This window comes from Protobothrops mucrosquamatus, unplaced genomic scaffold (assembly GCF_001527695.2).
Source record: "Protobothrops mucrosquamatus isolate PMUCROS unplaced genomic scaffold, P.Mucros_1.0 scaffold_225, whole genome shotgun sequence".
Taxonomy (NCBI): Eukaryota; Metazoa; Chordata; class Lepidosauria; order Squamata; family Viperidae; genus Protobothrops; species Protobothrops mucrosquamatus.
In genome coordinates this window covers 44277-60153 of record NW_015386301.1, presented here as the reverse complement: position 1 = coordinate 60153, position 15877 = coordinate 44277, and the positions used below count along the sequence as shown (strand labels likewise).

Sequence of the window (15877 nt, the reverse complement as noted above, 5' to 3'; positions counted from 1 at the left end):
AATGGACATGGTGAGGTCTTGCATAAGCCAAAAAGAAGTTGTGTTTTCTTTTATGCTTAGTGTGGTACACAAAGCTAGTTGGTCACTGTGCCTCCTAGGCCATGACTTATGACAGGGAGCAGAAAAGGGCAATTGCCCTCCCCCCAAAATTATTTCATTTCAGCATTTTTAAAATTCTGAAATGTTCATGAAAATCCCAACATTTAATTCACCCAGAGGTTCACAAATTTCCAGCCACGCAAAGTAAGTTATCCAAATTCCAGAAAATTTGGCAGTTTTTAATTTTGTGATAGGAGGCAGGGTAATACTTGGGCCATTGTGCAAAATTGTTGATTCTTGGTTTACGGTTTAGGTGAACCAGAATACTATAGCTTGTTCAAAAAAATCATTATTTAGCATGATGCCAGAAGTTGGCCACTGAATATTTTCATCTCCTGCCTCAGTATTAAAATTAATTGTTGTCTGGCCTATGCACAATGCTAACTTACAGTTTTAATATATGTACAGGGCATAAGTTCATGTATAAGCCATGCTAATATGTGACTTGGGTTTCAATCAGCTTGTGATTAATATTAACTATCTTTACAAAATAAGCAAAGATTCTTGATCAGTTTGCAACTGGTTTTCTAGATAAAAGTTGGATAATTGGTTCTCCCAATTTTATTCATCACTGAGGTTAAAATGGCATTAGAAATGGGGCATCCAATATAGGCAGACTAGAGGTTTCTGAGGCATGAAAAGATAGTTAACACTTTATCTAGGCTGAAGATATACTCACTAGCCATGACTGAAAGCCCAAAAGAAGCTTTTATTCTCACAGCTGTCTCATCACTCTGGAGACTGCTATTGCAGAAAAGCTAAAACCATTTATGAAACTTTGCTTTCTTATCTTGCTCTAGCTGCAAATTCATAAACTCTTATGACTAAAAAGGCCATTGGCTGACATAGCCAAATCAATATTTGTGTATCTGAGGGAAAAACAGGAAAGTTCCGCTTTCAATTTTTATCTAACTAGATACCTTTTACTATCACAGCTTAAAAATTCTGGTTCATTCAATTTGTGGGTAATTCAAATAAGTCATGTTTAATTATAGTTTTGTTATCCTGGCTGATTTAAGTATAATATAAACCAACCTGAGTTGAGATACTGTCCCAGTTCATCCATAATGATTTGTTTTACTTAAGTGTTACATGTAAAGTAGGTCACTATGGCTTTAACCTGTTAAGTTAAACATCCCAGCATTGTTACATGTGAATTCAACACTCTTTTTTTAAACTATCCTATTTTAATTTTAATTTCTTTCTGCTAAAGGAAAAAGATTGGAATGTAAACTGAAACCAGTTAAATAATGCTAATCCAATGTTCAGTACCATACCTAAAACAGACTTGAAATCAAAAAGCTTCGGTCTCAATTTATAATACAGGGATAACACCAGCTTCCCAATTCAAGCAATGCTCAAACAACTATGCATATATTAAAATAGTAAGTAAGTACTCAAACGTATCTGTTCTGATAGCAGTATTTACTTTCTATAATCAAAAGCTGATATGAAATGAAAGTCTTATAAAAATGCATTTTAAAATATATAACTCTGCAAGGCAAATGCCCAACGGACCAATGTAAATTTCAGGTTTACTAATCCCATTTATCAAAATTTCAAATGGAATTTTATGTAATATATAAAAACACTATTTTAGGAAATTACTTGCTATCATGTTATGGGTGTAAAATGCAAACAATCAACACCTCATGAATCATAAAATATTTAATAAGTATATTCAGGGGTGGGGAATATACTGTATATAAAATTTCAGATCACAATATGAAGCAATTTGAGCTCTCTCCAAGCTTGCACTGCTTTCAATGCTGTATAAGATGTATTGCCACTAATACAAGACCTACTAAAAGCAAACAATTTTACCTAATACAAAAGTGGCTTGTTTTATATGAAATAGTTTTTACACAATTAGAGTGTCTTGAACACCCTCTTTAAGTGCAAAAAACACAAATCACTTTACATCAACAGCAACAATGCATTCATATTCTCAGTCCTTAGTAGTCAACTTGCAGAAGATACGAGAGCACAATAACGCTCACAAAAATAGACTAAAAGCTTGTTGTTGCAAAAGGAGTAAGAAAGACAGCAGGAGAGAAAACACAATAAAGAATTATGCACACCACAGCATTTGATGTTCTCAATAAAACTGGCTTCTTACGTGCTGTTTTCTTGTTGCAAAATCAAATTGCATGGACCAGGCAAAACTAATGTTCAGGAGGCAGTGTGTAGCTAAACTTCACTGGATGTGTTGTTAAACTTCCCCCAATTTGTTTTCTCCAACTGAGGTAGTTACAAAAACAACTGAAGACCTGCTACTACCGTGGCCAGAGCCAAGAAAGCGTTTATTCCTGCATACAAACTAATGCTCATCTGTTCAAAACTACCTTTGTGGAAAGGAAGCTGGGAATTTGAAGTTCTTACTACACAACAGATTGCTAAATGGGAAAGAGGGTTGAATTAGCGACTTCACAATGTGATAGTAAATATGAATTCCCTCAAGCTGGCTGGTCCACTGTTTTCCTAGATGTTTTGTTCTTTTAGTTTATTCAGTCATTTGGAGAAGAAGGTTACAAATACATATCATCGACCTTTGCTATAACCAGGGAAGAACTGGTCAAGTAGTGTCTGCAGTATCTTGTTGGGAACCATGATGTAGCCCTTTCCAAGGTCATGTCGGCAAGCAGGACAGGTGAAGACTTCAGCTCTGAAAGAGCGCTGTAAACAGCTCTAAAGTCATGGGAAACATACAAATGTTAAAATCCAGGTCACAAGATAGATACATTACTTAGAGATTAAGCAACATTCAGATGAAAAATATTCTGTGCTTGAAACAGTTCTGGCCAGGCTGTGTCTAGACCAGTGATGGCGAACCTTTTAGAGACCGAGTGCCCAAACTGCAACCCCAAACCCACTTATTTGTCACCGGGTGCCAGGTGGGTGTGGCCCACTGGGTGGGCGTGACTGTGGGTGGTCATGGCAGACTGGGTAGGTGTGGCCAAGGTGGGCGTGATCACCTCAATGTTGCTTGTGGGGAGGGATGCATGTGGGGGCAGGGTTGGGGCGGTGGGAAGGAGGCTCGTCAGTGGGGTGAGGCAAGGCGAGGCAGGGCAGGGGTGCCATTGTCGCAGGGCAAGGCGAGGCAGGGGCTGGGGCGGCTGCTGCCTGACACCATCGGCCCACACATACAGAGGCCAGCGAGTGCATGGGTGCTGGGATGCATCCGGCCACATGGGACCTTGGCGAGTTAACGGGAGGCTGGTTGAAAAGGGACGGTTGCCATCTCCGGGGCATGGTGCACGTGCCCACAGAGAGGGCTCTGAGTGCCGCCTCTGGCACGCGTGCCATAGGTTTGCCACCACTGGTCTAGACCCAGAATGTGGGTTTGGTCAGCTGGGCAGTGGGAAAAATGGAAGGTCAAAGAGACAATGGTGGGCAATATGTGGTAAAGGAAAGGACGGTGAAGAAGATTGGGCAAGACTGGGCCAGGTGGATTTGCTGCACTCGAATTTAAGAATGGCAAGGAAATGGTGACAGATCTAAGGGAAGGTAACTTAAGGAGGGAACAGGAAGGGTGAGTAAACCAGACACACAGTGAAAGAGGACGGAAAAAGAAAGACTAGGTGCCCACTCTTCCTATAAAAGCTCACCAGAATTACCTTGCCTGAAACCTGGAATAACCATGGTTTCCCAGGTTTTACTCAGCAAGACTAACAGCCTACCCAGGACAGCTTGACCAAAGTCCCGGGGTCACAATGTATTTANCCATGAAGCAAAGCATACTGTCATACTTCCTGCAAAAAGATACCCCAACATTATTATACTGCTATAATATCAGAAGTTATAATTCCAAATTTGAAGAGATATATATTTATATTTATGCCCACTTCACATGTTGACATGCAATTCCCAGCCTTCTTCATTAAGGGGAGTTGAAATCCCACATGTGTGGGGCAAAGGTCCTCTTTCCAGTACATTAGTATTAAAGTAGATGCTGAATCAGTTACAGGTGGGTTAGGCTAGACCTTACAAGAAATTGTTTTCTTATATATAAACAAATTTACAGAATGTTTTGTGCTTTTATCATCCACTCTCTATTTCAAAGTGTATGAAAAGGAGAAACAGCCTTCCTGTCCAGCAGTTCTGAATAAATCATGGTGTCTAGTAATATAAACAGGACAATAGGGCAGAATGTGAGAACACAGATAGTCTTCAACTTACAACAGTTCATTCAGTGACTGTTCAAAGCTATAACAGCACTGAAAAAAATGAGTTATGACCATTGCAACATCCCCAAGGTCACATGATCAAAATCCAGGCACTTGGCAACTAACTCATATTTATGACGGTTGCAGTGTCCTGGGGTCATTGATCAGCTTTTGTAACCTTCTGACAAGCAAAGTCAATGGAGAAGCTAGATTCACTTAACAGCCATGTAACTAACTTAACAACTGCAGCGATTCACTTAACAACTGTGGCTAGAAAGGTTGTAAAATGGGACAAAACAAACTTAACAAATGTCTCAACAGAAATTTTGGGATCAATTGTGGTTGTAAGTCGAGGACTACCTGTACAGAAGTTTGCCTCACTCTTGTTTTCTCTCTAACCTCTGGATGTTCTGAATGGACCCCTATCTCTCTGGGGAAAGGCGAGGGAAATTCAGTCCACCAGCACATCTCCTCCACTAGTGAACGGATATAATTTCAAATAATTAAGACCAAGACACAACAGAAAACTATAATTTCAACCAGTGTTTACAACCTGATACCCTACAAATATGTTGGACTACAAGTTTCTATGCTTAATGCTTTCCAAGCACAGTTACCTATAGATTATGTTTTTGCTCTTTTGCTTTCGTTTCAGTTCTCTTCTGGATATGATCTGTTTCTCAATTTATTATTCTTGCTTTTACAGTGTAAGTTGCCCTAAATTATTTGGTATTAGATGGTGCTTTAAAATAAACAAATAGCTGAACCCAATGTTCATACCCACTCTATGAATCAACATGAATTGTAAAAATAATGTAAGGTGAATAATCTTCTGGAAATTACCAGAAATGATGGGATATGCATCTTGTAGAGGCTCAAAAGAATTTTATACTTTCAGGTATATAATAATTCAGCACAAATTTTGACACAAGATTACACACAAATGTTAATATCAGAGAAGTAATTAATCTCAATTCAGGAATTGAAAGCATTTAACATATAGAAGTTAATACCATCTTCAAAAGTATGTAGAAAGTATATATTCTGTTTTCATTAAAACAGTCAACAGATGATTTCATAAATGTAATTATAATCTAAAATCATGCCTGAATTATTTTCTGTTTTGGGAACTATATAAAAACATTGAAGACTTACTAAAAAACCTGAAACTGTTATTTTTAACACTTAAAAATTACTCAGTTCGTTATAGCATAAGGTCTGATGAGACTGTCTTGTCCAAAAGAATCTTACATTACAATTCAATGTTAGATTGTACTGTGCCACAAGATTCTTCATTGTTTTGTTTGCTGCAATAGGCTAGCACAGCTACACTATGAAACTTATTGAAATAAACCAGGTCACAGATATATCTGATCAATACTGTATATGCATAATCTTACTGTTTGACCTAAGTAAGAATGTTCATTAACTTGAAGTAACTACTCACTTAGAATTTTCTTTCTCCTTTAAAATCTTAGTTTATTTGCTTTTAAAAGTTACAGTAGAACTATGTGAAAATGATCCACGAGACACTTACTTTACAGACATTGTGCAGGCACTCTGTGGTCACCGGCTGATAAACGAGCTCCTGGCAGCAAACACACATAAAGGATTGTTCCAGTTTCTTCAAAAAATTCTAGGACAGGATAATGGAAAAATAATTAAGTCAAATGCTGAAGTGCTCACAACCTCTTCATAAAATAATATTGTTTCTATAATAACCTGGACTTCTTTTGGGGCCTGGAGTATAGTATTTGAAATACGCTTTCTATTTTAATAAATATACTACATATTAGCCAAATTGTGTTTTCACTCTCTGCAGCTCCTTATGCATTCTGGATGGTGGGGAACTTTCTAAAACGTTGCAGGATTTTCCAGTGAAAATCTGGTGATATAACATTAAAAGGAAACAGTACAGAACATTGGTTAAACTAAAAAACCTACTGGTCCTTCTTTAAGAAATTTAAGAACTTCATCCCAAAGTTTCTGGTTTGGAGAGTCTTCCTGTATCAACCATTGTTGTTGCTGTGTTAGCTGAAAAGCTTCTCCCTTCCCTCCATCACTCATCTTCATTGTTTTGGCTGTATTTGTAGGTTGCTTTATATTGTCTGGAAAAAATGTTATCAAACCACAATTATAAATTTACACTGACTTCTTCCTGCAGGAACAGGCTTATTGATTAAATTTACCAGATTAAATTTACCTTTCTTTTAAAGATACTTTCACAGAAAAAATAGAGATTTCCTTTTTTTATGAGAGATAAATTTCAAGTAGCTCACTGCAAGTAAACAGTATGATATTTGATTCAAATCTTAAATATTGAAAATAAACTCATTCTTAAAATGTGTCAGTTCGTGTAATTACTGTACCAGGAAGCCCTAGCATCTCTGTGGGAATTTTAAGGTTTGTAGAAGTAGAAGAAAAATCATACAGGGAATTGCAAACAGTCCAGTGAAGAATGATTATGCTCCACAGAGTACCTTAAAACAGGGGTCCCCAACCCCCGGTCTGTAGCCCAGTGCTGGGCCACAGCCCAATTAGAACTGGGCTGTGGAAGTGGTGGGTGGGCGAGAACCCTGCATATGGTAACTATTAGCAAGCTACAAGCAAACTTTTTTCCAGTGTTAAGACAGCATTGTCCTCATCTCAAAAGAATATGTATTTGACCTTTTTCTAGCCAAATTATACCTCTGAAATTGGAGTAATAAATTTAGCCCTTCTTAGAATAGCAGATCCATGATCTCTAATATCTTATCTTTTTCATTTACCAGGATTTGATGCAATCTAGAACTACTCACTTTGGCTGAAACTTGATTCCTAATTATTCTATTTTCATTTGAAACCATTATTTATAAAGGGTTTAATTCTCTTCCATCTCTTTGAAGTTCAAAATGCTGAACATTTAGCATATCAACATGGCTATCTAAGTTCCTTGTCAGCAAACCTTGTACCAAAACAGACCAACATTCCAAAAGAAAGGTTGAAAACAAATATATCTGAGTAACAATGATATATCTATAACTGCTGGAAATAGTAATGCTAAACTGGAAGGATATTATAGGTGCATTTTAGAATATGAATAGCTTAAGATTCTCAACACTGTACATTAAGTACAAGAATTATTTTGAAATGTGATCGATCTCTATAAAGAGAGGCTTCATAATTTGACTTCCTTTTTTGTTATTCACCTATTTCTTATTGACCTCCCTTCTGTCTTGTCAATGTCCTCCAAAACTTTCAAATGCCAAGTATCAATCCCAACCTTTCATTTTTCCCCCCTTACATCTTCCCTTCCCTCTCCAAGTTTCTAATATATCATAGAAAAATCTTAAGTTCCCTCTTCCTTTGTTGATCTACATACTAATGACCAATAGTAACCTATAACTAACAGCTTTTAGAAAGTCCCCAAAATTGCACCGTCAAATTCTGTCAGAAAAGACAGAAAACTAAAGGATAATTTCTTGGTCTCACATTTTTGGTAATAAACAACGACAAACATTTTGAAGCGATCTAAACACATGGCCCTGTGGCAGGCCTTTGGCAAGAATGACGGACATCCTTTTCCTCATTTTCCTTGTTCCTATCTGGATTTGTTTTCTCTGTTCCTTTGTTATGTTTTTTTTAATTGTTACTTGTTTTAATTTTTTTTAACAATTTGTAAACTGCCCATAGTTTCTGGAAATTGGGTAACATATAAATTTAATAAATTATTACTATTACAGATATGTAAACCTTCATTTAGTTTTAACACTCAAAAATTATGCTGAAAAAAATTCAGCTTAAAGAACCCTTATTTATTCTATTTCCAATAACTTAAAATCACCCAAACTTTACAAAAACATCATCCCCACACACAAAAATTCAAAAGCTCTCATTTATACAAACCTTAGTGCTATGGGTCCTTGGATGAAATGGAACATCATTTCTTGAGAAAGTGACTGAAACTTAAGGTAAGTCTAATGGCTAAGATATATGGATGAGAGCGCATACCTAGCATGATACTTCTGTCAATGCCCTGTCCACTGGCTGACATAAAGACTCCTAAATGTCTTCTCTCTGAAGATACTCATTCGGCCCTGCAGTTCACCAGCTAGTTGGGAATGAAGAAGTGATGGAACAATAGATAAAATGTAGGTGGAAGATGACTCAGAAGAGATCCAACTGAATACAAGAAAGATTTCTCAACGCTGACAGACTCGTTAGATGTTTAAGGGGTCCCAGAGATATTATGTTTCAATATGGATTGAAATACCTTCTCTATCTGATAACTGATGGATTTAAGTAGCCAGACATACCGTCATTAATTGGTCTTTTCTGATTTCCATTGCTCTGTTCCATTGGTTCCTGTTTCACAGGCTGCTTTTTTACTTTATCTTTCTTTTCCTTATTTGCCATTGCTTCCCAATAGCCTTCTGGGTACTACAAAAGAAGAACATCACATCTGAGAAGTATTTTCAGCAATGCTTGCATCAAAACAAGACCATCTGGAATAGCAGTACGTTCGTAAGATCCATTATGTCAAAGACAACTCCAGTGTTTGAAGGGGAGCAAAAAAAAAAAAATATCTATAGTCTGAGTTAACTAATTCACAAAATGCCATTATTCTCTTATGGCCCAAGATGAATCCTGAGTCTTCATTTCTAATAAATAGATTGGCTGAAATTCCTTTGATAAGGAATCAAGGGCTGTTTCCATTTTTCTATATTTTATCAATTGATCTAGGAATCCAAATGTTAACAAATGATTTTTTGTTTTAGGTTTATCTACTTCAACGCATTTTATATTGGGAGTGATTTGTGTTTGAAGAATAGTTAAGTCACACCTGAGTCTCCGAGTTTTCTGAAGAACTAAGGCAGCATAATCAACAGTTTCAAAGCCATTTATTGCCAGAGATGGCAGTTAAGGATAAAGATTTATATACTTTATATACAGTTAAGGAGCAGGAATTTCTTGATGTAAACTGTTTGTTCCCATCTAAAAACCATCCCAAAATATGAAAAAGGGTCCTCAACTATACTATCAAAATTCAGCCATTTGGTTACTGAATTTCAATCATTATTTAAAATTTATGGGGCCAGAACACAGAACTAGTCCATGTGTAGCCTATACATTGTCACCTTCTCATCTCCATGAAATAAAGTATGGACTTCTGAGCATTATAAAGAAAATATAATCCAAGTCATCTGACATCTTTAAAATAAATCTGAAGACAACCTTCCAAGAGAGCTTCAGCTGAGTATTGACAATCTTATCTGTTTTAGTAAAATATAAAAATGATGGCAACTTTAAGTTCTAACCTGTAAACTCAAGCCCAATTTCTTTGACCGTTCAATCCCCTCTGTAGTCCAAGGTGCAGGTTCAGCATCATCTCTTCTCAGAAGATAGCGCCAAACTAAAAATCCACATTTTCCAATTTCTGGCCAATATTTCACCACCTGAATTATAAAGTTGTTTTTATATGCATCTTCTATAGACTAGCTGCTTTAAGAAATCATTCAAACATTTGTATCTAAAGTGTTTAATCTAAGAAGATCAAATAAATGTTGACTGTACAAAAGTTTTTTTTAAAAGATCCAGCACATGTAAAATGATAAGTCACAGGAAAGACAAAACAAATAAGTTTATTTAAAATAACACACTATAGCATGAATGAATTTACTGATCTGCGATTTTTCTCTTTGCTTAGCTGTGCATTCAAGGTGGCTAACAAAATTAAAATGCAGGATGCAAAATAGAAAATTAAAGTATGAAATAATCAAGTATTAAAAATCTGGAACTGCATCATGAATGTTCTTCTAAGGCATAGAGAGTAAGAGGCCAGAAAAGAGTGCATTCCAAAATATGAATGTGGTACAGAAGAACTTCTGAGTCTGGGGGCACACACAAAAAGGCTTCTTCTGCAGACCATAATGTCTGCACAGGCTTGTTAAAGAAAAGGCAAGGAAGTCAGGTCCTAAGCTGTGTATTATAGTTTTATTAATTATTAAATTTATATATGAGCCCACCCACTCTAATATTTAATAACAGCACCATATTATTCCCATATCTTATTATTAGTTAGCAGCCCAAATGCCACATTTTGTGCCAACTAAAACTTCCAGGTGCTTTTTAAGGATAAATCATAATGACCCAAAAATGGCTAACAATGATTTGCAATCATCCAGATATTCTGCCAGTGCAGTGCAATGAGCTCTTTATCACAGCTGCAATCTTGATCAATGAGATCTTCTATTTTTGTGGAGAAGAGAGGGATGCAATACCGTGATTCTCCAAAAATAAGAAACGGTCTTGTATTATTTTTTTTTGCCTCCAAAATGTGTTGCCCACTTACCTCAAGACTGCCGCAGCAAGGCCTCCCACACCCCGACACCTGTCACGTCACTGCCTGACTTCTTCTCTGGCTGCTCGTGGCAGGATGCCACATGGAGCATCGTGCCAGTGCCACCACTTGCAGAAGGACACCATGTGGTGCATTGCGCCAGTGCCACCGTTCATGGCAGGTGATGTGGGGTCCTGCCATGAGCGGTGGTACTGGTGTGATGTGCCATGTGGCCTCCTGCCGTGAGCGGCCACCAGCAACCAGAAGTGGATCAGCGGCTACGCAGACTCCTGCTGGACGAGGCTGCTGCTGCCTCCACCACAAGGCAGGTGCCAGGGCGTGGGAGGCCTGGCTGCGGGGGCCTGAGGTAAGCAGGTGCGGGGCACATGGGGCAGTTCCACCCCCCACCTTAGCTTGATTTTTACCCATGCGCCTCGCCATACCTCGTACAACCAGATGGTGGGACGGAGTGGGCGGGGTCTTAACTAAGGCTTATTTTGGGGATAGGGCTTATATTAGGCGCACACGTAAAAATCAAGCTAGGGCTTATTTTCAGGATAGGGCTTATTTTCAGGGAAACATGGTATATCCACAACAGGCTAAATTTCAACATCCAAGTACCCAAAAGTCAACCAACAAGCCTGGATTTCATTTGTTTGTTTGTCTGCATTTAGTCCATTATCAAACTTCAGCATTTGTCAAGAGAACCAGCTATTTCCTTCAGGGCAAACAGTAGTAGAACTGGTGTTATTAGCATATTGATAGCATCCCATTCCCAAGTTCCAGCTGTTTCAAATAGATATTGAAAAGCATGAGGAACAAGACGGGGTCTCATGGGATGCCATAGATATGTTAGTGTGAAACAGAAGTGCCTCAGCAAAAGATCTGAAACTACCGTAAAACAGATAGCCTAGAGAAATTAGCAGGGTCACACATCCTATACATTTTCCAGCATAGGTAATCCACCAAGCCAGTTTTAGTCCTGTATTTAAACCAAAAGTTAAAATTAAAACATAATAAAGAGTAATAAAGTATTTGCCTGGAACCAATGTCCACAATTTACTCAGGAAAGCTCTCCAGAATAAATATGTCTCTAGAAAGACATAATGAACAGCTGTAGGTTAAAGATCCCAGAAACGTAACTGGGACATACTTTCCTAATCTCCTTCCTGGCAAAGATCATAGGAAATGCTAGGCAGTTGTCATGTTAAAACCAGATCTAAATCTCAACTTGAAGTGGATTTTGGATCTTTTTCATCCAAGCACATCTCTCTACATATACATTAGTTCTAGGAAAGAAACTTATGCTATCTGAAAAGCAACTTACATACAAAGACAAGTTGAGGTATTGATCTCAATTTATCTATCTTGCTTCTGATCATCTGCATTGTGTTGTAGTGGACATCCTAAGCAATGGGTATTGTAAAGAAAGAACTTAATATTGACTTCCACAATAAGTAACCTTTGATAACCAGACTGTTTCTCTAAAAAGTATATATCCCACATTTTCTAAGAATCAAAAGGCATTTTTACTGGTAGTGGCAGATTTATTTATTTATTTATTTATTGCAAATTAAGAGAAATAATAGAGAAAGTTAGCTGAAGAAGTTTAGAGGGCTTTTTAACATAAATCATCAATGAGATGCCAACAGTTGAAAAGTCCATTTCTTATGCTATAAACAAAAATCCAGTTTTTTTTTTAAAAAAATGCACATTATTATTGAGAATTACTGAATATATATTAAACTTATTATCAATTCTTTCTCTCCCTCCATCACCTCAGATACATTATGCAAAAGCTGAAATAATAGATAACCAATACAATAGTACAATAAATTAAATACTGATTTTAACTGAGCATATTTTCTAGAGTGTTGTATCCAAAATTGCATGAAGTAGAAAGCTGTGTGCACAAAGGGCTTTCTTTAAAGTCTCTATGCCAGATCAGAAGGTCACTGAATGCTTGAAATGTGTCATTAGCAACATCCAAAAATCACAAAAAAATTATACACATGCACCTTTTCTGCTTTGGAAAGAATTTTCAGAGGGGGTATAGACCAATATGTTTTGCAGTTAAAAAAAAAAAAAAGTACTTCGTTAATAATATTTTCCAAGACAAATATAGAAGAACAATACTTGCCTTGTATATGCCATCATATCTATTGCCTTCCTCTGGAGCATATTTGCTGATCCTTCGACCTTTTGAACTGCGAACAACTCTAACTGGTTTTCCAGCTCTCCAATTTTTAGACTCAGCTCCATTTTTGTCATCCAATGGAGCATCACAATTTAGAGCCAGGGCCCTAAAAAATATTTTTTTTTAAGTTTTTCAACATAACAGAATATTTCTTAAAGTATCAGAGCATCAGTCGGGATAATCATTACATGCCAAACTACTGCAATTTGATACTCCAGTCATCAGAGCATACAGCAGGCAGGTGAGCCTAAAATCACCACTGAGTCAACTACAGTTTGTTCCTATAGAAACAGTATGCCCATCTCAAGCCTGAACGATCAGATCCTCCTTTCCTTCCTCCACAAAAATGTAGAGTGCTGCATTCAGACACTCAAAGCAGATGCAGGCGTTCCACAATTGGAAGGGCTCCTAACTTTATTCAGCCATTAAAACTAAATATTAAAGCTTTCCATACCCTCTGTAATCCGTTCTGCTTTATTCTCTCACCAACAACATAGTGATAAGCAGAAATATTGTTTTTCCTCTGTATGAAAAGCTGCAGTCCACCTTTGCCTAGCATCCAGGGGACCTCTAAGATGCCTTAACAGCCTATAAGGGACAACAGATTTAAGATGACTACCTGTTTGGAAGTGGACGGTTTCTCCTTAAAAATGAATGCTTGCTCCTTAAAAAATTAAATAGGAAAATATTTTTAAAAGGCACCTGTTCATGTGGGTTAGAGTTTGATCAAATGAATGTTCCCCAATTCTTTTATTGCCAGAAAGATCTCTTCCACCACTCCCAGTGTAAGTAAATTCATCACCTCGGTCCTATATAAGAAGATAAATTATCCTTTAAAATGTCAAATTATGATTGCGGATATTCTGAAATATACAAGTAGAAAATGAAAATGAGTCCCATGCCATAACAGCTCTGCATATATAACTATACCAACACTTTGTGTGGTGCTGCCACAGATATTTGGGGAGGTGTGATATGTATGGTCATGTTCACGTGTGGTTTGCATACAAATGTGTCTATGTAAAAACACAAAAACGTTAACCTCAATAGGCAACTTTTTAGGACAAATTTACAAGCCATGGTACATGGGCTACAAGAGGGAAACAGAATACTAATGACCTGATGACATTCTCATTCTGAGCAAAAATGGAAGGATTTTTCAACCCAAATCTTCCCATTTCATGCTCTCCCATTATATCTGTTCTATACCCAGGACAGATGTGAATACAGCAAATCTGAATTACTGGCAAAGAGCTGGACCTAATAACAGATTTCTACATGCCAAGATATAGGTAATGTCTCTCACAGGTCAAGCCTTTTATCCTCATACTTCAGTGGTACTAAAAGACCTGCAAACATTTCCAAGAATATCATTATACTCAGGGGAGGGCACCGACAAATAGAATGCACCTTTCCTCACTATAAAAAATAGTGAATATGTCTACAAAGTGCCTAAATATTTTTTTGGTTGTGCTTGATGTATTTTAGCATATTTACATATTCTCTGTTTAAAACAAATTAGTTCAATATCTCCTAGCAATTTGCATTAACAATGTCTACCATTCTGTTTTTTGTGCATCTGTAGGTATATGTCTGCCTTTTTTGTTTTATTACGATTGTTGCTGAAGTTGTACTGCATTATATCCATATTGATGTAATAACTTTTATTAACATCTTATTCTACTATTAGCAAATCTATTCAAAAGAAGGGTGAGTTTGAACAATTTTAAATAAATAAATAAACAAACAAATGAGATGAATGTCTTTGAGTGAATTTTGACCTCACAGATATGATAAATTACTAACCTTTCTCTCCCTGGCTATACCCTTTCCACAAGATGTAAACTACCTCCCCCCCCCAAAAAAAATACCTCAATGAGGCACTTAGCATGACTTAAAAATTAACAGGTTCAAGGATGCAGAGCATGAATTAAATCTGTTTGAGAGCTACTATTCTTCTGTGGTTGTTTTGGGAAATAAAGAGAAATATCTGAAGGCTTATGCACCTTTCTTTTCCTCTGAAATATTCTAATTTTTGGCATCAGTAAAAATGTAGTTTACTTTCACATTATCTCTTTGAGCAAGTAATTAGCATTTAACAGCAAATGATACCAATAAACTAAAAGAAATCTGTAACAACGTTACTTGTAGACTCTTTATTAATCACAAAATTGTAGGCCTGAGGAAATAGGGCAAAACACAATAAGTACATTATATCTTCTTGAGCTACTTTGTATATGAACATGAACCATGGATAACAAATAAAAAGAAGTATTAATTAAATATCAAAGCATGTCAGTTAGCGCCAATTCTATGCTATCAGGAGTAATTGACTAAATCATCCAAAGGCTATAGCAGTTAAAAATGTGGATTTATACAATAAAAGCATGTTAAGGAATTATCTAATAAATAGAAATATTTTATAAAATTTCCTAAGCAACTTATGAAAGCCAAAATGCTAGTAAGTATTCTAATACAATTATATGAACATATTTTTGGTTGCACTGCTGAAATACAGTTGCAAGAAAAAGTATGTGAACCCCTTGGGATAACGTGGAGTTTTGCATGAATTGGCCATAAAATGTGCTCTGAACGTCATCTAAGTCACAACAATAGAAAAACACAGTCTGCTGAAAATAATAATACACAAACATTACATGTTGCCATGGTTTAATTGAACATAACATGTAAACATTCACAGTGCAGGGAGGAAAAAGTATGTGAACCATTGGACTTAATAACTGGTTGACCCTCCTATGGCAGATCAGACCTGCACAACGATCTGGAGTAATTTTGGGCCACTCCTCTTCACAAAACTGTTTCAGTGTAGCAATATTCTTGGGATGTCTGGTGTGAATCGCTCTTAAGGTCATGCCACAACATTTCAATCGGGTTTTGGTCAGGACTCTGACTGGGCCACTCCAGAAGGCGTATTCTGTGCTGTTGAAGCCATTGTTTTGTTGAATTACTTGTATGCTTTGGGTCATTGTCCTGTTGCATCACCCATCCTCTGCGGAGCTTCAGTTGGCGGACAGATGGTCGTACGTTTTCCTGCAAAATGTCTTGATAAACTCTGGAATTCATTTTCCCATCAAT

The 15877-nt window shown here is 36.9% G+C and overlaps 1 protein-coding gene across 1 annotated transcript in view; it reads right to left on the bottom strand.

Annotated features, from left to right (window-relative positions):
• Nucleotides 1–1759: 1759 nt before the first annotated feature.
• The window catches only part of UHRF2 (ubiquitin like with PHD and ring finger domains 2), a 56585-nt gene continuing 42467 nt past the window's right edge, over nt 1760–15877 (bottom strand). The window contains exons 10-16 of the mRNA XM_015828491.1: nt 13484–13590; nt 12725–12887; nt 9563–9700; nt 8561–8684; nt 6210–6373; nt 5803–5901; nt 1760–2787 (exon numbers count right to left, since the gene is read on the bottom strand). Coding sequence (XP_015683977.1) covers nt 2641–2787; nt 5803–5901; nt 6210–6373; nt 8561–8684; nt 9563–9700; nt 12725–12887; nt 13484–13590 — 942 coding nt within the window. The 3' untranslated portion in view covers nt 1760–2640. The remainder of the gene's footprint in view (nt 2788–5802; nt 5902–6209; nt 6374–8560; nt 8685–9562; nt 9701–12724; nt 12888–13483; nt 13591–15877) is intronic.